This window comes from Carettochelys insculpta, chromosome 15 (genome assembly GCF_033958435.1).
Source record: "Carettochelys insculpta isolate YL-2023 chromosome 15, ASM3395843v1, whole genome shotgun sequence".
In the NCBI taxonomy this organism is placed as follows: domain Eukaryota; kingdom Metazoa; phylum Chordata; order Testudines; family Carettochelyidae; genus Carettochelys; species Carettochelys insculpta.
Window position 1 is genome coordinate 23,144,649 of NC_134151.1, and position 23,415 is coordinate 23,168,063.

Consider the following 23,415-nt stretch of genomic DNA (forward strand, 5'->3'; position numbering starts at 1 on the left):
TACTCTTGTCTTCTGTGCAGCTTCCAGAATGTGGGCCAAACAAATACGCACTGATCACGGCACAGAATTTTGTTTTGGAGACCATGCCATTATAACCCTCCCCATGCAAGGACTGGGATAAGCCCATCAAAACTCACTTCCTGCGGCTGGCCTGGGGGACTGAGGGTTTAGGAAAAGGTGGTAATGCCACAGCTTTGTAACTGTAAATTTTATGTTTCCTATAGACTAGAATTTCACCTCAACCTTTACCCTAGGCAAGTAAACATTTTGTGTTTAACATGTGTTTTCTGGAAAGTTATTTACTGTACAGGACTGGTTTCCCTAAAACTATTTTATCCTAGTCATGGCATGCACTGGTTTTACTTCAGCAGTGAAGTCTATCTTTGCAAGGAAACAGCATCACAGACACAAAGGATTCTGATATGTTATTTTTAGGATGAACTTACCTTGGGCTGCTCTGAATTTGTTAACGTCGCACAGATTAGCAAAGATGTCCGTGAGATGCCTGGTTTACTGTGGAGTTGCATGTCATATGGCTGACTTCACATCCAAAAGTAACACACTGAAGGGTTACATAATGATGACAAGGGAGCTGTGAACTGTTACAGCCTATCAATCCACATAGCTGCTTTTAGGAAAGTTATGTGGCCTTGGTGCAGAAACCACCTGACGGAAAGTATGATTAGACTGCAGAACTGCTGACAGAGGATCTGTTATTGTCTACTGGGTTTGTCCCAGTTAATTTTTGTTGATTTTGATTTCTTTTTCATGACATTAGAAGAACACCTGCCTTGCTCCCTGAACCACCCCCAAAACTACAGCCAAACGTTGAGAAAGCAAGCAAGCAAGCAAGCGCCAATCTGAATGCTAGGGAAGAGATGCAAATGCCTGAATTATCTCCCTCTGCTGGGGCACTGGATGTCCCCGAGACACTGCAACCCAGAAATAATGAACCACTAGGATGCTCATGTTAAAGAAAATGACTTGTGTTGAGGCCCCAATCCTGCTGAACAAGGGCAAAGCCCTGCTCACGGCAGTGGCCATGCCTATGGAACAAGTTGCTGAATCCAGCTCTAAGCTAGAGTCAGCTGCTGGGTGAAACACCTAGTTGCTTCCCTACCCCACTGCACTTCCTTTGTTTTTAAGGCCTCATTGTGCTCCATGGTGGTGAGACCGTGTTACGAAAAAGATCAGAGTGATTAAAGAGCAAAGAGCAAGAAGAGCCATTAGAGCATAGAGTTTCTCCTTCTTCAAAGGCAGGGTCAAATCTCCTCAAAGAAAGATGCAATAGATACTAAGCTAAATGACATATGATCGGAGACAGAAGGCCAAGCGGGAGCCTGAGATGTTCATCACAACCTTAATATCACAACAAGTTTTAAACATCTTCCCTGTCCCGGTCTCCAATGCTTCTCCAGCCCTCTCAGACATAACTATTGTGTGTGGCAAAGCACTTGGTTTCCAAGCAGCATTTCAATAAAGATGACGACCTTGCGCATTCCGGCAGCAGCATTCACATAGAAAACAGGCTTCTATAAAGGGGAAGAATGAAAAGCTGGAAGGGAAAGTTTGTACCATACAACTCACACAATACTAATAAGAGGAGATAACCAAAAGGTAATAACAAGAGTTTGAGGTTAAGAGCCTGATAGTCTGGAAAGACTTTCCAAACAGTACTGGAAAGCCAGGATAAGATGGAGTCTAACAGTGTCAGCAAGGTTTGGGACACAGATAACTTATCTTACAAACTGGCTGAAAAAGTGTTGTCTTCCAGGCAAACCCCTTCACTCAGCCAGCACAACACCAAAATGGGAAGAGAAAAAAATCCATAGCAATTATAACCCCCAATGGTGATTTCACAATTCACCCTGCAGGCTATCAGTGACAGATGGAAATTTCTGAAGCTGAACACCTTGCAATACAAATAAACTCACCACCACAGTGGAATGCAGAATAACCCAGGTACAGTAAGAGCCAGAAGCAGCATCCGCCAGTCTCTGATGAAGTAAGCAAACAGTGGCAGCAACATATAGCCAATGGCAAAAAATGTGCAAACTCCTAACGTAGAGAATATAATACGCACTGACTTGCCAAGAATTTCTGTGCCTGTGCAAAACAAGGGAGTTTGGATTAGCATTTTAACTGTTTTTGTAAAATCACGTCTAAATACTTACCACAATTAAAAAATCAGCTCAAACAATTGTGAGAATGGAGTCATTTCCCTTATAACACTTAAAGACACCCTTGCAAGGCACTGTGGCACAAAATAAAACCAGTCTTAACGAGAGGATCACCTGGGGAGACAGTCTTCCAGATTTTAACTGTACACAAGATTTCAAAGTTGCCAAGCTATTACCGAGTAACTGAAAGAAACCACTTCTTTCAGTGCCCCCGATGGCTCTACAAAAGAACATTACAAGTAATACAGAACTATTTTAAACACTACACACACTCATGACCTCTGTGATGATGTTCCAAAGACAGCAAAATAAATGGGCCCATTTCAGAGATTTGTTCCACTGCCCTTCTGAATTTCTGCTTTCCTAGCATCAATACTTGCTTAATGGACTGAACAAAAGTAGGAGGAGACTTAGGTTCTAAGGCTACATCTACACTACCCTGGACGATCAACTTGCTCAGAGTTGATGTTCCACAGTTTGATTTCACATGCCTAGTATGGACACACAAAATCAACTTCTCAGGGCTTGCAGTCGACCTCTATACTCCTTGCCACGAAAGCTGTGATTCACATAGACCTACAAGAGAGTTTTAAAAACTTGCTAAACTCCTCACTTAAGTTCTTCCCGACACTGGCGTGTTCCACAGGTTCACCAGCTGCATTACAATCAGTTTTACACGCCCTTGCATTATGGGAAAGGATAAACTGGGACATCTGAGGACTTCACTGGTCCGATTTTTAAAATGCCAAGAATCTAATAGTTCCCATGAATGTCAATTAAATTTATTTGGGTGTTTAATCAGTGCTTGGAACCCTAACTTCAACCACTCTTCTCTGTACAAGTCTTGGTCAATTTGTTTATATTCCTGCCAAACTTCTCCAAAAGATGTACAGTAAACCTTTGATTTAATGGACTAAGGGGGGAAGGGTGTCCGCTATGTCTGAAAGTCTGTTAATAGTGAGGTTTTACTGCCCATTCATCCCCAACAGGCTCCCCCAGCTGCACTCCTGCCCCCGCCCCACTAAAAAAAGAGGAAAAAGAGGAAGGAAAAATCCTGCCATTCACCAGAGTTGATGCCGCTGGACCCCACTGGCACGGCTGGAGGGGCCACCACCAGAGCCACCATGCACTCCTTCCACCAGAGGTGGGGCGTGTACGCGAGTGCGTCTTCCCATGTACACACCCCACCCGTGGTGGGAGAAGCACGTGGCGGCTCTGGTGGAGGAGCTGGCGGTTCCTCCACACTGCAGCAGCAGTAAGTCTCAACTTTGGGACGGGGTGGGTAGGGTGCGGGGTGGAGAGGTGATTTTACAGCCCTCTTCCAGAACAGCTTATTCAGGAATAATGCTGCTGGGCAGATGTAACCTTAATGGCCTGTACTATTAATATAACAAGGAACAAAATTAACTTTAGCCAGGAATCTTGGCAGAATTTTGTTGGATTTGTTAATTTTTCCCAATGCCTTGTCTAGGGCTACATCTCCATTAGAAGCGTCTGCGGACAGAGTTACGTTGACAGAAACTCTGTCGACAAAGCACATGTACACACAAAAGCAGATTGACAGAGCAATGCACTCCGTCGACAGAGAGCAGCCAGACTGCCCTGCCTGTCGACAGACATGTCTGCGCTTTACTTCTGTCAACAGAACTCTGTTGCCAGAGCATTATTCCTCAAATTTTTGAGGGATAACACTGTCAAGACAAATGTAGCGTTCTGTTGAGACTTTGTCAGCAAAACTCTCTTGTGTATACACAGCCTAGGACAGATTGTGTCTGCTTTGAAGCTTAACATAGAGAAGTTCTAATAAGCACCAGCTTTTGGGGACCATTGCTGAGTGTCCTACAAGGAGTGAATCTACTTCCCTGTTTAATGATCTTCCAATTTATGAGTTAGCATATAACTGAGTTTTGAAAGATCCTGGACAGAAGCAGGTCTGTGGATTGAGATTAGTGGACAGACTGACATGAATTCTCCCACTTAAAGGGCTGCAAGTTTGTGGTAAGGTTAGATCAATCTATAATATTATTTTTAAAGAGAAGTACTGCCATATGAAGATATAACATGATTTTAAACTGAAGGACCTCAGCGATAAGAAAAGTATCTTGCAAAAAAGTTACAGTTCAAATTGCCATGCATCCCCAAGATGTAAGCAAATTTTTGACAGCTGGCTCATTCAGCACACATGTTGTGCCAGTTTGATACCTAGTCCTTTAGAGAGAACAACAGTGTAAGCCTTCAGCTACCTACCCCTTTTTCCACCAAAATAACTAGCCTTCTCTCAAGAAAGTCTGAGCATAACTATAATTCTATCCCATCTCTCACATGGTCCTCAGTCACCTGACTACATACATTTCCTATCTATTAGGGGCATTAGACTGCTTTACTCACCAATCATCACATGAACTCAACTAATGACATCAAGCAGACAAACAAAAAGTACCAGAGATTTAGGGTTCTGTATATTTGTTATAATTCATAAAAGTTCATTGTAACATTGCCTGAAAGCTACAGTGGGAGAAATGCATCAGGTCAAAAATATGAGTTTGTGAACTGGAACCTGAGCAAACAGCTTGTGAAGAATTCCCAGACAAGCAATTTCAAAACATTTCTCCTCCATCCTCACTTTCCATGGGTTTGTTTGTTAAAAAGAGCAGAGTTATAATAGCCTCTTGGGTCTGTTATTGGTTTTGTGTTTTATGAGAAATTTAGTATTTAAAAACAACCAATTATGGGTTTTAAACATTTTGTTAAAAATGCCTAGAACTTTAGGGTTCAAAAATGAGATCTAACATAAGATCTAGTGTCAGGTACATTTATATTTCTTTCCCACCAAAGGGGAGCAATTTCAAGATGTTACCAAAATGCCTTTACAAATATAGTGCATTTTTGTAGTCACATAATTTGACCAGAAAAAAATCTGGTAGCCATGGAAAGTAAGAGAGGCCTGAAGCTAATGAAGGAAAGAAAGAAGTCTTGGTAGAAATGACTTCCCAGGGAAATGGCTGAAGGACATAACTGCAGAAATTAAGCAAGGATTAACATATATATATATATCACCAATGCAAAGAACAGTCCTGTGAAATGCAAAGGAACATGCTGGATGAACCAGCTGTTTTTCCAGGCCATTCTATGATAGTGTCCAGGTTATGACCATTGTTTTCCATAAGCTGAGCGCTTGGGCGGTTACCCAGAGAGATTCAAGTTCCACCCAGCTAACTAGCAGAACACCCACAGCGGGTAGCATGTGTTTCTACTGGTGGTGTACTTCTGCACATAGCAAAATTTATTCCACACATGGATGGAAAAAACTTAGAGGGAACATTGGTTAAGAGCAGGAAATGTAATATTTAATAGTTGATTTTGAGTCATACAATTTGACTTTGGATAGCAAATGAAAGGAGAGATTCTTGGAAACATGCACCATTTATAAAACCAGGCCCACTGATGGGGGTTGCAAGCGAGGCAATTGTATAGCAGCCCAGTGTATCAAAGAGGCCTGAAGCTCCTGGTCACTGCCGCCACTTCTGCAACAGCGGGAGACCAGGGCACCTCTGAATCACCACAGAAGCACCACTTTCCTGCTCTGCGCGGCTCTGAGAGCTGGGCGGTGGGTGGGCCCAGCCCCATGTTCCAGGCTGCAGCCAGGGCTGACTGTCCTCAGCTCACGCCTTCTGTATGAGGCTGCACCCCTTCCAGGCGGGTGGAGTGGGCACACCCAGCTCCTCACCCCTGATCCCGCAGCAGCTGTTCGCTCTGCTGTACAAAACATTATGTCTATTTAGTCCCTGTGTCTACGAGGGAAGGTACTGAACTTCAAATGGCCACCCTGCACATGCCTGGCTCACAGCTCTTATCTACAAGATCAACTTACAGCAATGCCTACCATGAACACAAAACAAGAGGCAACCTTTTGCTCTATGCTCCCATCTGAGGCACTACTCCTCCTCCCAGTCATCACTGGATGAAAGCAACCGAGGCAGCAAGCCTGTAAACAACGTCTAATAGCAGAAGTCCATATTCATTTTTCAAAGTCAGATTTTCTTGAGAAACTAGAGATTTCTTAAGGAGCTAAAAATGCATTCGAGGCTTCAATTCAACTTCACAGACATTTCATACAGTTGCTCCTTGTAGCTACTGAATCTGCCTTGCAACAGAGGCAGATCACAATTACCGTATAAAAAGAAACGTTCAACATGCTATAAGGAACACAGCAACATTCCTATGGCCCACATGGGCACCTACTATATACCTCCCCTCACCCAAGTCACTAAACCACATCTCGCCGATCATCACCTGCAGTTGTGGAAATGCATCCCTCTTGGATTCAGTAGAAACAGTAAAAGGAATAGTTAATGAGTGGCCAAATACTATGTACAGCCAAAAGAACGTGGACCTGAAACTATTTTAGGAGACATGACCCTGTCTCCTAACAATGGATAACTAACTTCACACAGAAATGCACACGCACGCAGAGAGCTTAGAAATAGGCTACATTAAACAGTAGGACAAGACATAACATTCTAATTATCTTCCAAGAACCAGCACGCTCTCTTGTACTGTTTAAGCTTCATGATATGCTACAGAAGCTTGATTATGCAACATCCCTGGGGAACAGGGGTTGCTGGATAATCAAATTTTCTGGTTAGCTGAGCAGGGCGCCACTTGGCTGACCCTGGCTGGGAGGATCAGCCCCCTCTCCTGGGAGCTGAGGGAGATGACCCACTGCTGCTAGCCCCTGCAGGGCAGCCAACCTCAGTCTTTTGGCCCCAGCTGGGGGGTGGCTGCCCCACAGCAGTTGGGCCTGGCCAGGAAGCCAGCCCTGCTGATGCCTGCCCTGGCTGGGAAGCCAGTCACACACTAGCTAGCACCACTACAGATGGCCAGTGGCAGCTGACCCACATGCAGGTTAACAGAGCCTGCCGGTTATCTGAGTGAAAGATAACGTGGCTTTTACCATACTGAGGAGATCACAAACAGGGCGCACGGTGAGTCTGGAAGCCAATTACCCAGCTTACGTGATTACAGTTAAACTACGGAGAGCGAATTTGGTGATTTGCATGCTCCAAAAGTGCTGGGAGGTAGGGGCAGGAGCAGGAAAATGTGGGGCTCTGGCGCTGCAGTGTGTGAGAGGCGTGGAGAAGGAGGGGCTACACGTGGGATTCCAGTGGGCTGTGGCCTACTGAGGTGAAGGAGGACCACTCATGCAGCCAGCCCACTCACCACTTGGGGCTGCCCATCACTGCTGTAGGTTACAGTGAGACCCAAAATATTTCTCTGAAAGGATTTTCAGTTCAACAAGTGCCATTGATTTACAGCCCACTGAGCAAAAGTCCGTCTTTTTAATAGCAACTTCCCTCACTCAGAAACCCGTTCATAAGGCACAGCTCATTAATGCCAGGCCCTTAGAACAAAGGCCTGGAACAGCCCTTCCAACTTCAAACAAGCAGTTTGTGTCGAAATGGCATCCCACTTCAACACAGAAACCTTCTTCAAGTGACCTCACCATTTCAAACCCCAGGCTTTGACCAAGTACATCTGGTTTGTTCTTCAATCAGATACTTGCTCTAAAAATCATGGGTTCTAGAAGCACACCACTTATAACTGCCTAGGCACGACTAGAAAGTTCAACAATTAGATCACCCCGTTTACAAGATATTTTTGCAACCATATTTTTCTGCCTGATGGCTTGCAACCCTAGCATGGTCATAGGTCAGCTGATACTTGTTCTATCTTTCTGCTTTCTAGCAGGTGTGTGTTTCTCTTAATGTTTTCCCCTTCTCTTATCATTAATGATTCAGCACATTCTCACACGCCAGAACAGCACACGGCTGAAAACTATGTGATAAAACGGAGGGAATCCAAGAGGTTGCCAACTACATGCTATAACTACGTACCCCAATACAATGGGATGTAAAAACACTATCTACGGAGTGCTTGCAAAAATCTAATTGCCTGTTCCTCCTAACATATTTTGATTCTCTGCTTGAAGTTCCGTAATTCAATGAATGGACTTATCTGCTTTATTAATGCACAACACTAAAACCTCAGCTAAGCATTTGTCAAATCATTAATACAAGGTTTGATCAAATAAATTAGCCTAAGAACGTAGAACCAAATCCTGGTCTCACAAAAGAATGCAGTATCTGCAAACAGCAGCAATTGGACCAAAAATTGGCTGTATGTTTTGATTTCTCATACACTGTAATGCAAACTCCTTTTCCAAAGGATGGACAACCCAATCAAACCTCGAACCAGGAAAACTTTCCTTGAGAGAAGCAGGAGCCTCCTCTCAACAGCATTCCTCCCAAAAATATACCACCAAAGTCAAACTTGTAAGAGTGAGAGCCTGTACATGCTTTTTTCTTTTGGCTGAATTATTTCCTAACTGGATTCAAGAAAAGCTGAACTTATACTTATTAGCATATATAGAAGAATTCTGCTGCATCTGGGGAATTGAAGGTAGCTCCAAGAAGGGAGATGAGGCAGAGAAATTAGATCTTCTCCACAACTTGTTTCTCCCTGTGTGGCCCAGGGGCCTCTTGGTACAAACTGGCAGAGAGGACAAGTTACTGGCATGGGTTTTACAGAGATCCCCTGGGTCACATAAGAGTTAACTGAAAGGTGGCACGTGAGCTCTCTTCCAATATCCGATTGCCCACTAGTTGACATAATCATTGTAAAAATATATGTAGTGAGAGCGTTTAAGAAAGTTTGTATCTATACTGAAAATATTTGTTAGATCTTGGATTTAAGACAGGTCGTTAAAAGGTGACATACCGTGGAAATGTTCCTTTCAGGCAAGAAGTAACAGGCACTTATCTCCCTCTTTAGCTATATGGTTATGGTGCACTGTATACATACAGGCATATAACATGAGGCACGCTTAGCTAGTTGCGGAATGAGAGACTGAAATCTACAAGAAACGAAATCTGTACCAGTGTGTGGGGAACACACAGCTCTGGGCTTCCCATTTATGAGCAAAGGCAAGAAATAGGACAGGTGTATCTTGGGGCAATAAAACATCCATAATCCTTCACCTGGGAGACAAGCTGACAGCCTACTCATCTCAAGAAAGGAGGGTCACAGCCAAGCTTGGCTGTAGAGCACTTCAAGAATTGGAGGTGAGCAATATTCTACAAGACATGAGAGTATTTTGTTAATTTAGTCTAGGCTCCCGAACATGTGTGATTTGCTTTTATATGTAACCATTTGTTTCCAAGGCTTCTACTCTCGACTTCTTGAACCTCTAAAGTTTAAACAAACTCGTATCTGATTTCACTCTGAAGAAACCTGAGTGCTGTGGGTAAAGTGGAGCAGTAATCTGAGGAAGAAGTGCTAAGCTGGGTTGTACTGTTTCTGTGGATGCAGCAAGTTTCTGAATACCAAGTGGACTACGGCTGGATATGCCAGGGAGATACTTGGAGGGCTTAAGGGCCTATTGTTGACCTGCTGAACAACATGGGGCTTGCAAGGCCAAGAGGAGAGTGCATGGCTGCTGAAGTCAGGGAGCTGACCAGTAGCAACAAGGCTTCCTCATGCAAAGGACATGCGGTAGCAGGCTGCCTCACGCCCCTGGGTATCTTTGGGAAGTGTCGCAACCTGCATCTCTAGTTGAAGGCCAGTCTCACAATTTAAGGTCAATCTTCTCTAGCAGTGCCACACTGATGCCTTAGAAATGCATACTTGAGGCACCAAATGGGTTCTGTCTAAGGCCATGCTGTGCTATTGAGAGAAAGCCGCCGACAGAGGTGAATGAGAGTTTGTAGAAAAGTAAAAACAGATTGGCAGAGCCAAATTGACAAAGCCAGATGGGTTCCAAGGAGTCACCTACTACGGGACAGGCCCAACAAAGAAAATAACAGGACACCACAAGCCATCATCTATAGCCTCTAGCTAAAGCTACTGTATTATGTCATCAACAACCTACAACTTATCCTGGAAAATGATACTTCTCTCTCATAAAACTTGAGAGATAGGCCAGTCCAGACAGCCACCCAACCTGAAGCAAATGCTCACCAGCAACGACACCTAGAAACTAATCCCTGCAACAAACTCTGCTACCAACTCTGCCCACATATCCACTCAAACACCACCATCAAAATACCTAACCACATCAGCCGCACCATAAGGTGCGCCATTCAGCTGCACATCTACTAATGGGATACATGCCATCATGTGCCAACAATGCCCTTTGCCGTGTACATTGGTCCAACCGGACAGTCTCTACACAAAAGAATAAATGGATACAAATCAGACATCCAAAAAGGTAACATAGAAAAACCAGAAAGAGAACACTTCAATCTCTCTGGAAACTCAGTAACAGATTAAAAAGTGGCTATCCTTCAACAAAAAAAATCGTAAACAGATTTCAAAGAGAAACTGGAGAGCTGCACTTCATTAGCAAACTTGAAAGTACTGATCTGGGTTTGAATAGGGACTGGGAATGGCTGGCTCACTACAAAAGCTCCCACTCTTGGTATTCACACCTCCTCTTCAACTGCTGGGAGTAGGTCACATCTACCCTGACTGAACTGGCCCCATTAGCACTGGCCCTCCACTTGTCTCCTTAATTTCTACTACTTGAACCTGATGAAGTCTTTAAGGTGCCACAAGATTCCTTGCTGTTTTTGCGGATACAGACTAACACAAATACCCTGAGACTTGTAAAAAAATAAGTGGAGTCTGCAACAAATAACTTTATAGCTAGCCACATGGTGATGGGAAGGCCATGATATGGGACACAATTTACTTGTCTCCTCCCCCTTGATTATAAAACTGTTGACAGAACAGCAGCAAGATATTTTTCCCTCCACGTATCCCTTAACAGCTATGCCTCTGGTTAAGTCAAGTGAGCTTACCTGCGAATATAAATTTCCAGAGTCAGTTAAATTAAGGCCAACTGAATTTAGTAGGCTATGGGACAGGTCCTTATAGAGGATGTCATGCCATACTAATCTCTAGTAGATGGAACGCCTGGTTGTGACTGTTCATACCTGGGAACAGTTCTGCAAAATAAACCTACCCTTAACTTCTCCACTATGATTCCCTTGGAGAGACTGCAGGAGCACCAGTAGCACAGAGTCAAGTGAATAGCAATGAATGCATTTTTCTTGTTTTACCTGCATTTTACAAGATACTCCAACCGTAGCATCATACTGAGCGACGGGCTATTTTCCTACAAGGTGATGTACATTTAAAGACACAGTTTAAGTTATTATTCCAATTTCAAATATATATTAGCCAAACTCTGAAAGAAAAATGAATGCTTTTTGGGGAGTCAATAAGGTAGCCTTTTCTAAAATCTTATACTTCTATAATTCTACAACTTGCCCCGTTTAGTACGCATTGGTTATATATGAAATAGCATGTGACCATAACACTAAACACAATGGCTGTGTCTACACTAGGAACTAATTTTTAAGTTAGGTACTACTTCAAAGTAACCAGCAGAGAGTCTCCACACATTTTTCCCTTACTTCCAAGTTAACTGAGAAGTAGAGAGCCCAACTTTGAAGTTGGGGGAGTGGAGACACTCGAAGGAAGGAAGATTATAAAAAATCATCTAATTTGGAAATTTTTGAAATATTTGAAATATTGTGGTCATGCTTTATCAGTATTTTCCATTCCAACTTCCACCCATTTTGCAGGGGATTACAACCTGGTGTAAACTTTTTTTATTTTTAATTACAAAAAACCAAAAAAAATGTGGCATGTAACCTGCCTATAATAAGATTACAATGATTTTGGTGTTAGGAAAAATAAGTTTGTAAATAAAATAAGATTTAAAATAAAAAAAATATATGTTTTAACTGTCTGATCAACATCTGCTTAAAAACAAAGCAAGTAGTGACAATGAGTGAACCATACATATTTAATGTGACGTCTCTGAAGAATAAAGCAGACAAATTAAACAAAACAGCCACTACTGAAATATTTAAATAATTCACCAAATGCACCCAAACAAAATGGTTTATCTTAATTTTTTTTCAATTTTTTAAAGTTACAGCTTCAGAAAGAATCTCAACCCCCTCTATCCCTACCATCTAGACAACCACATAGTTTTAAGACTGAGGCTTCAAAAAAAATCTCACAAACCTGACAGTGCACAAAACCACCTCACTTTGAACCAAACTGATCTTGGACATAACACACACTGTTGCTATCAGTGAAGTTTACACCAAGGATTAATTTGACTCTCTGTTCACAAAGTAGCAGCCAGGAGCAATATTTTCATCCTAAAATATAACATTTAGGGAGAACTCAAATCAGAATATATAAAATTTAGGATAACTTAGAATTAACTTGACTGTTCAGAATATATGTGATTCCACAGTCCTTTCAGTAACAACCTTTGCTGAAATCATGTAGTCAGACTTTACCTTGTTTTGCCATATGGAAGGGACATTTTAATTTGCAGTGCTATAGTTACTGAAGCAGTATAATCAATGGGCTCTCACACTGGCAGAAGGTGGTATAATTTCACTGAAGCCAATGGATTTATAAGAGGTACTACTTTTGTGTAGGATTGAAGCACAGGCAGCAAAGATCGCTGCATGAAGGTGGGTGGGGTTGAAACAACTCTTCTGAGAGCTGTTCCTTCGGATAACAGACCTTGAACTATTTCTACAGATCTGTTTCTCTCCCTAGAGATAGGGAAATGAAAGGCAGCAGTTTCAGACCTGACTGACTGTGCCAGAGTTAAGTTATTCCATGAGCAAAGCCTGAACTATTGCAAGACAGATGGAAAGAAGTTTATTATACTTAATTAACTTCTCTCAAATTCCTTTATCTGCAGAACATTATTATACCTGAATTACTGGCAATTTCCCTACTAATTAACTCTCCAAATATGGACGTTTGTTAAAGCCCTAAGCAGTTAATCATTCATTTCAGTTTAAGCATGCACTGGAGTCTCACTGGATGTGTCTACATATGCCACTTCTTCCAGAAGTAGCATGGTAATGAGCTGTCCGAAGATGCTAATGAGGTGTGGATGTAAACTTCCCACGCCTCATTAGCATATGGGCACACGGTTTGGACTCTGGAAGAAGCTCTTCCAGACTCCAGAATACACGTGCAGACGCACAGCCTGCAGGGATCTTCTGGAAGGAAACCGTCCTTCCAGAAGCCCCTTCTTCCTCAAAATTTTAAGCTTCTTCCAGACTCCAAACCATGTGTCCATATGCTAATGAGGCCAGGGAAATTTACATCCACACCTCATTAGCTTCTTCCAGACGGCTCATTACCATGCTGCTTCGAGAAGTGGCACACGTAGACACAGCCATTGAAATCAATGGGACTTGAGCACATATCTAAGGCTATGGCTAGATTAAAGCGATTAGTCAACAGAAGTTTTTGTCGGAAGGTATCTTCTGACAAAACGTCTGTCAACAGATTGTGACCAAATTGCCAAGAGGACTGCTAGAGCAATCCGCTACGTCAACAGAGAGTGGCTGGACTGCCTGGCCACTCTCTCAACAAAACGGCCAACCGTAAACACAGCAGACAGGGCTACCCATTGTCCCAGAAGCTAGAGCAATCCGCTACGTCAACAGAGAGTGGCTGGACTGCCTGGCCACTCTCTCAACAAAACGGCCAACCGTAAACACAGCAGACAGGGCTACCCATTGTCCCAGAAGCCTTGTCTGTCGACAGAGGGCCCCCCAGAACGTCCAGACCAGCTCTTCTGTTGACAGACGTGTTCTGCCTCGTGGAGAGCAGGATAATACCGTTGACAAAAGTGCTGCACTCTGTCAATTTAGTATCAAGAAAATGCCTTAGGAATCTGGATGCTCCGTGGGCTTTGTTGATAAAACGCCCTAGTGTAGACGTAGCCTGACTGATTTGCTGAATTGGATCCTAATGCAGGTACCTACAACAAAAAAAAAAAGGTGGGGGGGCGGCGCTTTGGCACCACAACTTATAAACATACTGGGTAACGCTGTTGTGTATGTGTTTGGCCTAAACAGGTGTTTTGCAGCTTTTTTTTTTTCTTTTTTAAAATCAAGTACCCCTTTGAAAAAAAATTAAGTCCCCCAGTACCTACACTTTTCAGACACACAATACTTTTCAGACACACAATATTTTCTCTACCATTGCAACACATTTGTTTAAACAACTTAATTTTAGTTGGCTGGTGGGAGAAATTGCCTATAAGCAATAAACGTGCCATTGTACTTATCATTGTGCAAAGGATAAATAAAAAATTATATGAACATAAAATAAGTAAATTTTTTTATCATAAAAAAGGTTGAGAAATACTGAGTTAATGTGCCCTCTGGAAGAGCTCTGAGAATCCCAGGGGTACCTGTACCCTTGGTTGAGACCCACTGGTCTAAAAAAACTTTTTAATTACTTAAAAATCTTCTAAAATATTCTTTTGCTCTAAGACAGTAAAGTGTACATGAAGCATATAATTCATGCTTTTTTTTTTTTTAATTAACAGAGACTCCTTATTTTTTCCAGGAAATGCATGCTAATGGAGAAGATTAGGGAGAGAATGTGATAGTTTCTGATCAAATGGTCTACTTGGAATTAAAAAATACATCATTCACCAGCACACCAAGCAAGCACTGAATGTAACAGATGTTCATACCTAGTATGAAGGCCACCACGTAGTTCGAGATCTGTCCCATGCCAACTATAAGAAACAGCACTGTGAACATCTCCCAGCTGGTTGAGAAGACCTGCACAAAACTGAAGCTAGTCTGCACAGCCATGGTTGCAAACAGAATAGTCTTCCTTCCATACCTTTTGCAAAGACAAGACAAGGAGAGCTAATTTAAAAAATATCCAGAATTAATATCATTTCAAGGCTAGGCAATACATACTTACACATACGCTCCGCTTGAAGCCACACAGCTTATCAATACTGGCAGTGCTCTGTTAGTCCATCATTTTTAAGAGCATTAAAAATGGTTTGGAACTCATGATATTAGCAAAAATAATTCAGAAGAGGTGACATCCAGTCAGGTTGCAAAATTAAGAACTCAAAAATTAGGAAATTACAAATTTAGGCTACTTTAATTCGGCCCCTTTGTTCACGTAAATTATGATAGCCTTGAATTATATCTTCACATACTATCATTTTCCAGATCCCCTCCTGTACTCAGTGCATAAAATGCATATTGCTCACTTCATGAGCAGTTATTCAATATTTTATTTTCACCACATTCTTCAATATGAAGCTGCAGGCCTTGTTCAAAGGCTGGTAGGAAGACAAATTTCCTTCCTGTATTATATAACATCAGCATTTCTAACCTATTCCTGTCCCAGTCTGTCTCCAGCCCATTCCTGGGCTTCTTGTCCCAATTCCATTCTCATCTACAAAGTGAAATATTTGATGCTTTCATTCATAAAAGAGAACACATTAATATAACTTCTAAACAGAGAAAAAAAAATCACTTCCATCTAATCTGGCGACCCTTAATGCTTGGTGCACTATGGACCTAGGCAACTGCCTCATTCGCCTGTATTGTTCGGCTGGCACTGCCTACAGGGCTCTTTGAGAGAAAAGTGGCATAACAAAAACTGATGGCTAGAAGCTGAAGCCAGATCAATTCAAATAAGAAATTAGGAGCACTTTTTGAAAAAAAAAATTAAAATAAAAAAACAGTGAGGCTGATTAACCACTGGAGAAAACTACCAAAAGAAATGGCAGGTTCACCATAGCTTCTTGATATCTTCAAATCAAGACAGGATGCCTTTCTAAAAGAGAGACATTAACTAAAAGCACACTTTTGGAATCAATACAGGATTAAAAAGATGGTTTTCAACAGCTTGTGATATACAGGAGTTCTAGCCTTTAAGCTGAAAGATGGATCTATAAAAACGTATCTGCTCATTGTGAATCATGTTAACATGTACGGTAACAAAGGGTCAGCTGATCCTTCATTCTGGATCTGCTCAGTTTGTCTCCATCAAACCCTCTTCAGTACACAGAGAAAAATGGTGGATTGAGTTCAAACCATCTCAGTGCTCTTACATTATGTCTTCCATTACGATGTTAGAGGCTGTTATATCTTGATGAAACTACTTGAAGACCACAGCTCAAGAAACATAAATTAACCTTTTGCCAAATGGTCAAATACCTTCACATCTGAGCACAAGGAAATACATGTGCACTTTGCAGAGTTATGGAAATTGGGCAAGTTCCATCCCTTTTAAAATACCACTGTAATTGACTTAGCACCCTCTTCTTGGCTGAATCCTGAAACATGCTCAGAAAGGAAGGCTTACGCTCATCTTTTTAAAGACTTAGGTCAAGCTGTAAAATTCTAGAAGCAACAAGGTTCACCTTCTGCATGTAATTTACCTGTCTGAGAGCTGCCCTGAGATAAAGGACCCAGTAAGCACTCCCACAAAGAACAATGAGGTAGTCAGCGGGGTTTTCCAGTCATCATCACACACCAGATTCCACTGCAAAAGAAAGAGAACTTTACAGATGTTGCTTTATTTCTTAATACGATTTCACAATCACTCAGACAAAAGGTGGTTTAAATTAGCTGCTTAGTAACAAATTCATTTTGAAAAGGTCTGGATTTCAACATCCTTGGCCTAATTCTCTCACACTTGTCTTTCTACCTGGCTCTGAATATCAGGCACTCCTCGATGTAGTGTATTAATTAGATAGTGACAGCTTCTTATGTTTCACAATAATTTGGCTCTAAAGATTACCTAAATTAACTAAGTAACCGAGTTCATTATTGTACGGATTTCAACATACTTTGGCTTCCAGAAAAGCAAAAGCATAGCTTACAGACAGCAGAAAAAAAGGAAAGAAAAAAAAAAAAAAAAAAAAAGGGATCTCCTTAGGTCTTGTAGGGAGGGGAAAAATTACAACCTCGCTCCCCCTTCAGTATGTTTTCTGAAAGCCCCAACTCTAACTGCCTCCCTATTTTGGCCCCAATTACATCTCTTCCCTCCCCACCACTTGGTCAATCAGACCCACAATGCACTCTGAGACATATGACCACAGTTTGGTGACAGCTGGGCGTTGCACAATGGCTGACAGACAGCTGATAAGCACCCAAATGTTTCTCCGCTGTACACCTGGGCCACTGAATCCCCTACTTCTTCAGCAGCCTGTGGTTTTAGATTTTAAGGCCAAATGGGTAGGGATTGTCTCTTTGCTATGTCTGCATGGAACCCAGAACAATGGGGCCTGGACCCCAACCGAGGCCCTTAGATGCCATTAAAAATATAAAATGATTTACTTCTAGTCTCTTTCCCCACATTCCCTTCACATAACATTTCTGCCTTTTTCTAAATTAATAGGATTTATAGAAGCTACATTTTCACTGGAGGAACAAGCATTTAGTCAGCACATTAGCCACGGAGCTTTATTTTGTTTTGTGCAGGTGGCAACTGCACTGAGAGAGCCACAGGACTATAACTATTTCTTGTCTCAGGTAACAGATTATTTTACAGGGCCCAATAGTGCCCCACTGATTCTATGACTGGGGTGTAGAGTATCTGAGGTGGAAGAGAGATTAGAGAAAGCAAGAGTTCCACAGCATTTTATCCTCCGTCGAGTCCTGCAAAAGTTCCTCCCAGGATTTTGGGATCTACATGTACCAAAGCGGGTGGGGTGGCTGACATAGCTGGTATCAGAGGCATCATCTCTTCCTTGCTCACAAAGCTGTGGAAAAATTAACTTATCTGAATGGAGTTAGCTACTATAAAAACTATGCTATCACGGCACCCTGGAGAAACACACATAATGGAGAGGGCACAGTTCACGCTCCACCTGAATGAAGGGGCAGAAACAGAGAGCTTTCTGGCCCTATTCTTTAGCACAGAGACTCTCACCACAAGAGTGCAACAATAAAAGGGTCATTTACATAGGAGGTAAAGTTTAAAACAGGTGAGGGAGTAGGAAGGAGCGACAAGCAACATAATTCCACGTTCGTGAACGTTTTCATTGTACCTACACTGCTTTAGTGGAAGGCTTGTTGCATTTCTGCAGCTAAAAGAAATGCCATCAGGTTAAAAAACGTCAACTCATTTCACACATCAACTCCATTTTAAAATGCTTTCTGGTCTAATAAGCTTTAGAGCTCATTTAATGTTCGCTATTTATTCTTCTCACTGGAATGTGTTGTGATTGGACATTTCAAATGAGTCACTGGTGAAACATTCCTGTTGATCTTCAATTCAAGCCTGTATCAGCCTGACAGCTCAAGGTTTTATTAGAGACATTCACAGTTATATGACTGTTGAGTATGTTTTTGTCAGTGCACATGTTCAGATAAACAAACTTAAGATGTGTCTGCCAGAACCTCTCGTGAATCCAGAGTTCATATATTATCAATTTCAGATCAGATTATTTAATCGTAAATTTAGGCTAGTTAAAAATTAGATCAACATAATATTACCATGCACAACACAATATTAATCATGTTTAAATCCACCCCTGTACAGAAACTTGACCTTCAGTAGTGAAGAAAGTACATGAAATACAATGCTAAGGCAACGTCTGAAAAAAATAAGCAAGATTTATTTGGATGTTCTGTAGCTAGAGAATAGCTTAAGATGAAACCTCAGTGGTGGATTGTTCAGATTCCTCATCTAATTTTCAAATGTTTTAAAGGGAAAAAACATTTATTTTTATGCACAATATCCCACAATATTTATGACAGCGAGTCCTGCAGCTGGAATAGCAGGAGCGGGATAAGTATTCAACTAACAGTGCAAGAATGGATGGGAATGGGTTTTGTAGGGCAGAACAGAAGCAGGATTAAAAGTAATAGTCCTCCTATAATGCAAACAACATGAACGCCCTGTCCAGCAGCCGCCACTGTCCAGCTGCCAAGGGCAGTAACAGGGCTTGACTGGAGAAGGGGCATGACAAATTCCTGCAATGATAAGGGGGCGACAAGTTGGAGAGTTCCTGCCCCACTGTAGTACAGAATAGTCATCCAGGATGTGTTGAGTTAGCCCGGGGCTTGCCAAGCCTTGGCACTCATGCCAAGAGTGGCACGAGAGCCGATTTTCACTGGCATGTGAGATGGGAGCTCAACCCTGTCCCTCCTCCCCCCGTGCAGCTGGGAGCTGGGGCCGCTCACATATCCATCAGTCCCAGGCCTCTCTGCAGGACCCGTCGCTGCAATCCTCTCCAAGTGGGGGCACCCAAGTCCCTCTCTCCTGCCCCCACCTTGGGATCTGGGCCAAGCCCACACACAGCCCCCTCTCCTGCCCATACCAGGCTCTGGCCCGCAAACCGCAGCACCCCGCCACTGCGGGGTCACCTCCACACCCCAGTCCATGATCCCCCATCCTCCTGACTGCCCCCAGACTTGGAGTTGCTCTGCCCCAGATCTCCAGAGACTGGTGCCTCTGTTATTGGAGCACTGGAACTGCTGCAGTCACTCGCCTGTTTTTAATCAGATGTAAACACTGCACAATTCTCTGGGAGGGGAGATCACACACAGGCAAGGCACAGCTGGCAGGTGATTTTAATCTTGGTTGGGAACTCCTGTGACGCATTACAGGGGGTCTGCATTTGTCACAGCTGTTACACTCCTAAATGTGCGCCCTGGGCACTAGCCATTGCCAGCTCCTCCTGGCCCTCTGCTTGCAAATGAGGACAACAAGGAATGAGAGCGCTAAACCTGCACTCTGCATTTCAAACATCAAACCAGTTCCAGCCAGCAGCTTCCCCCAGTAACTCACCAAGTTGGACACGTCTTTATCTCTAAGGTTACATGGCAGAGAAGTCTTGGAAATGAGCAACTAGGCTGACTCGATTTCAAGTCTTCTGTGTATTGTAGTCACTTCCCCAGTGTTGCTCTGCTGAAATATTTACAAGTCACCCGGCTGACACATTGGGGTGGGGGGCGGGTCAATATTCCAGGGGATCTGCAGGAACCATACTTCTGCCCTGGGACTCAACATGGAGCCCTGGGAGAGGAGCTGGCACTTTAATTCCGTCAGAGGAATGCTTTAATTCAAGCCCCACTGCTTCTGGGTGTCTCTGAGATGCCAGTGATTGCTTCTGCAGGAAAGCCAGATAAAGATCTCTGTGGGCTGCTGTTTAAAACGGCTTCACTGGCAACGGGAGTACAACTGAGGCTGAGGGCTACTGGAGACTCGAGTTACCTGGGCTAACAGCTCACAAAACTGGAAGGAAAGCCGGGACCAGGCACTATTGTTTTAAAGCTTGTCCAACAGGTCAGTGAACTCCTTCTCTGTCCCGTGTCCAGCGCAGCTGCGATGGGATCAGAGCGGTTGTTTGCAGGCCAAAGTGCCAGGTCTGCATGAAGCACTCCCCCCCGCCCACGCGCACCCTCCCAGCCCACAAACCGCAGCACCCCTCTGCCCCACTGCGGGTTAATCTCCAAACCCCAGCCCACGAGTCCCCCTCCCCTGGACCACCCAGACCCGTCTGGACTGCTGGGGGAAAGGGAAACGTTCACTGTCCCAGCCAAGGGTGGAAAGACGCGGGGGGAACCATGGGGTGACCAGCCACAGGGAGGAAAGTACAAGCTGCTCCACCATGTCTGGGCCATCCCCTCCCTTCCCTGAACTGCTGGGAGAAGGAAAACTTTCACTGTCCCAGCCAAAGACATTTGGGGGAGAGACCACATGGTGACCAAAAGAGCCACACCGCCACAGGGAAGAAAGCACAAATTGCTCTACCATACCTGGACAGCCACCCTCCCTCCCTCCTCTCCTGGGCTGCTGGGGAAAGGAAATTTTTCAGTGTCACAGCAGAGTGGTGAGTAGAAGTGCACAGAGATTACAAGAGACATAAAGCTCTGATAAAACAGCCACGCTGCCATGGGTGTCCCACCCGCCACTGGCCAAAGCAAGAGGAGAAGTACAGGGTGACCACCCCTGCCACAGCCCTTCACCCCCACCCCCAATCTGCTTGCAGCGTGCACAGCTAGAGAAACTGCTTTTGCAATCACAGACCTGAAAGAGTGCCCCAATCTGTGCTCGACCACAGTGGAAAGCAAACCACGTCAAGCAGGTCCTTACGATCTATGCGTAGCTCCTGCTGCACAGAGGACACTTAAAAGATAAAATTTGGCCTGGCCTGTAATAACTCCCCATTGTCTTTCTCAGAGATTCATCTGTGAAATTCCTTTGTGTGTTGGTAAACTTCTTGCACCTACAGTAAACATGTCTCCTTAATGCCTGGCCCTCACTTCTGTTTTACTGCACTGTGATCAAGGGTGGGCTCTTTCAGCACCACTCGCCCCCCACCCCTTCCAGCTGTTAGACTGGCACAGATCCACAGGAGACAATGAATATGGGAAGATATGTTCACCAAGCACATGGAAGCCACCTGCATGGATAGGGCACAGTTAAGTGCATGGAGGAGAACCACGGTGGAGGAGAGGCAGGCTGATAGGGAAGAAAGGAGATCACTCAGACAGCATGACGTGGAGATCCGGACAGAGATGTTATAGATAATGAGGCAGCAAACAGAGCTCCTGAAGTATTTGGTGCACGAGCACAGAGCCCAACTACAGCCCATGCTGAACTACATGCCTTCCTCATGATGCTCCCTGACCTCCCGCACCACCAACTTCAGCATCCTGGAATGCGAGGGGGAGAAACTGGGACAGCCTTGCATTCCACTTCCAGGGATTCTTCTCAGAGCAGCTGTGATAGCAAAACACCCTTGCTTACTCACCCCGAAGCTCCTGCCGTGAATTTCTTTAGCGTCCCCTGAATAAAAATGATTAAGGTCACAAAACCAATGTCTTTATTGCTTGTATTGCATGGGGGGAGAGGGTGTTTGCACACAAGCACACATCATTTGTGGGGGACCTCCTTAAGAGCAAGAGACATGACTGTCATGTCACTGTCTGATCATTCATAAAGCTGTTTTTTTGAAGCCTCCCTGTTTAGCAGTGCCCCTTTCTGTGCTCTCCTTATTGCCCTTGTGTCTGGCTGCTCATAATTACGAGGCAGGAGATCTGCTTTGGCCACACAGCCTTTCATGAAATCAACCCCTTGAGTTTACATAAATTACGAAGCACACAGCAGGCTGCCAATACGAGGGGACTGCTGCCTTCACAGAGGTCTAAGCAAATCGGGAGCTTCCAAAACTGGCTTTGAAATGGCCAAAGGTACATTCTACTACCATTCTGTACTTGTCAGCCTATAACTGAACTGTTCCTTACTGAAGGCCATGCTGCCTGTGTATGACTTCAGGAGCTACAGGACCAAGGAGTAAGCTGGATCATCCTGAATCAGTATTGGCATCTTCAACAGTGATTTTCTTGTTGGGAAGAAAGTGCCATTCTGCAGCTTTCTGAATAGACCAGAGTTCCTGAATGTTCCATGCCTGCATCATGCACCTTTGCCAACTATCCCACACCGATGTCAGCAAAATGACCCTTGTGGACCACCAACACCTGCAACACCATCAAGTAGTACACCTTGGGGTTTACGTGTATCTTGTGACAAGGTGGTCTGGTGCCAAGAAAGGGATGTGTGTTCCATCTATTGCCCCACTGCAGTTAGGTAACACCATCGCAGCAAAACTGTCTACTATGTCCTGCACATTTCCTAGATTCACTCTCTTTGGTAGCAGAAGGGTATTGATTGCCTTGGCTACCTGGATCACAGCAGCTCCCACTGCAGATTTGCCCACTCCAAACTGATTGTCCACAAACTGGCATTGCAAGCTTCCATACAACTATTGCAACATGCTCCTGAACTCTCAGGGCAGGTCTAATTATGGTACTGCAGTGATTCAGTGTGGGGGAAAGTAATTTGCAAAGATCCATGAAAGTGGCGTTACACAAGCAGAAGTTTTGTAGCCACTGATTGTCCCATACTTGCAGAACAATACGATCCAACCTGTCTAAGCTTGTTTCATGCCACCAGAACCGACACACCACTGTGTACAAACACTTTTTGCATTGCTTTCCAAAGGGAGAGGGAAGAGACAAGGGCGCTATGGGATGCTGATGACAAACATGAAGAACCACACATGACACATTTTTGTCCCATCAGATCCTGGGACAGAAACCCACAAAGCAATGGGACAGCAGGAACGGACAAGACAGGGAAAGTCAAAGCTGGCAACACACTCCATCGACATTATGTGCCAGTGTGGACAGGCACCCTCGACTTTATAAAATCAGGCGCTGGAAAATCAACCTTAATAAATTCAACCTACTTTCATAGTGTCGATATACCCTAAGTGTGTGAAACCCGACTCTCTTCACAAGCATGAAATTAGTTATCTAGGATAATTCAAGGGAGATTTAAGTTT

The 23,415-nt window shown here is 43.7% G+C and overlaps 1 protein-coding gene across 1 annotated transcript in view; it reads right to left on the minus strand.

Annotated features, from left to right (window-relative positions):
* The window catches only part of SLC22A4 (solute carrier family 22 member 4), a 55,244-nt gene that overhangs the window by 24,147 nt on the left and 7,682 nt on the right, over nt 1–23,415 (minus strand). The window contains exons 2-4 of the mRNA XM_075009782.1: nt 16,495–16,598; nt 14,776–14,930; nt 1,935–2,106 (exon numbers count right to left, since the gene is read on the minus strand). Coding sequence (XP_074865883.1) covers nt 1,935–2,106; nt 14,776–14,930; nt 16,495–16,598 — 431 coding nt within the window. The remainder of the gene's footprint in view (nt 1–1,934; nt 2,107–14,775; nt 14,931–16,494; nt 16,599–23,415) is intronic.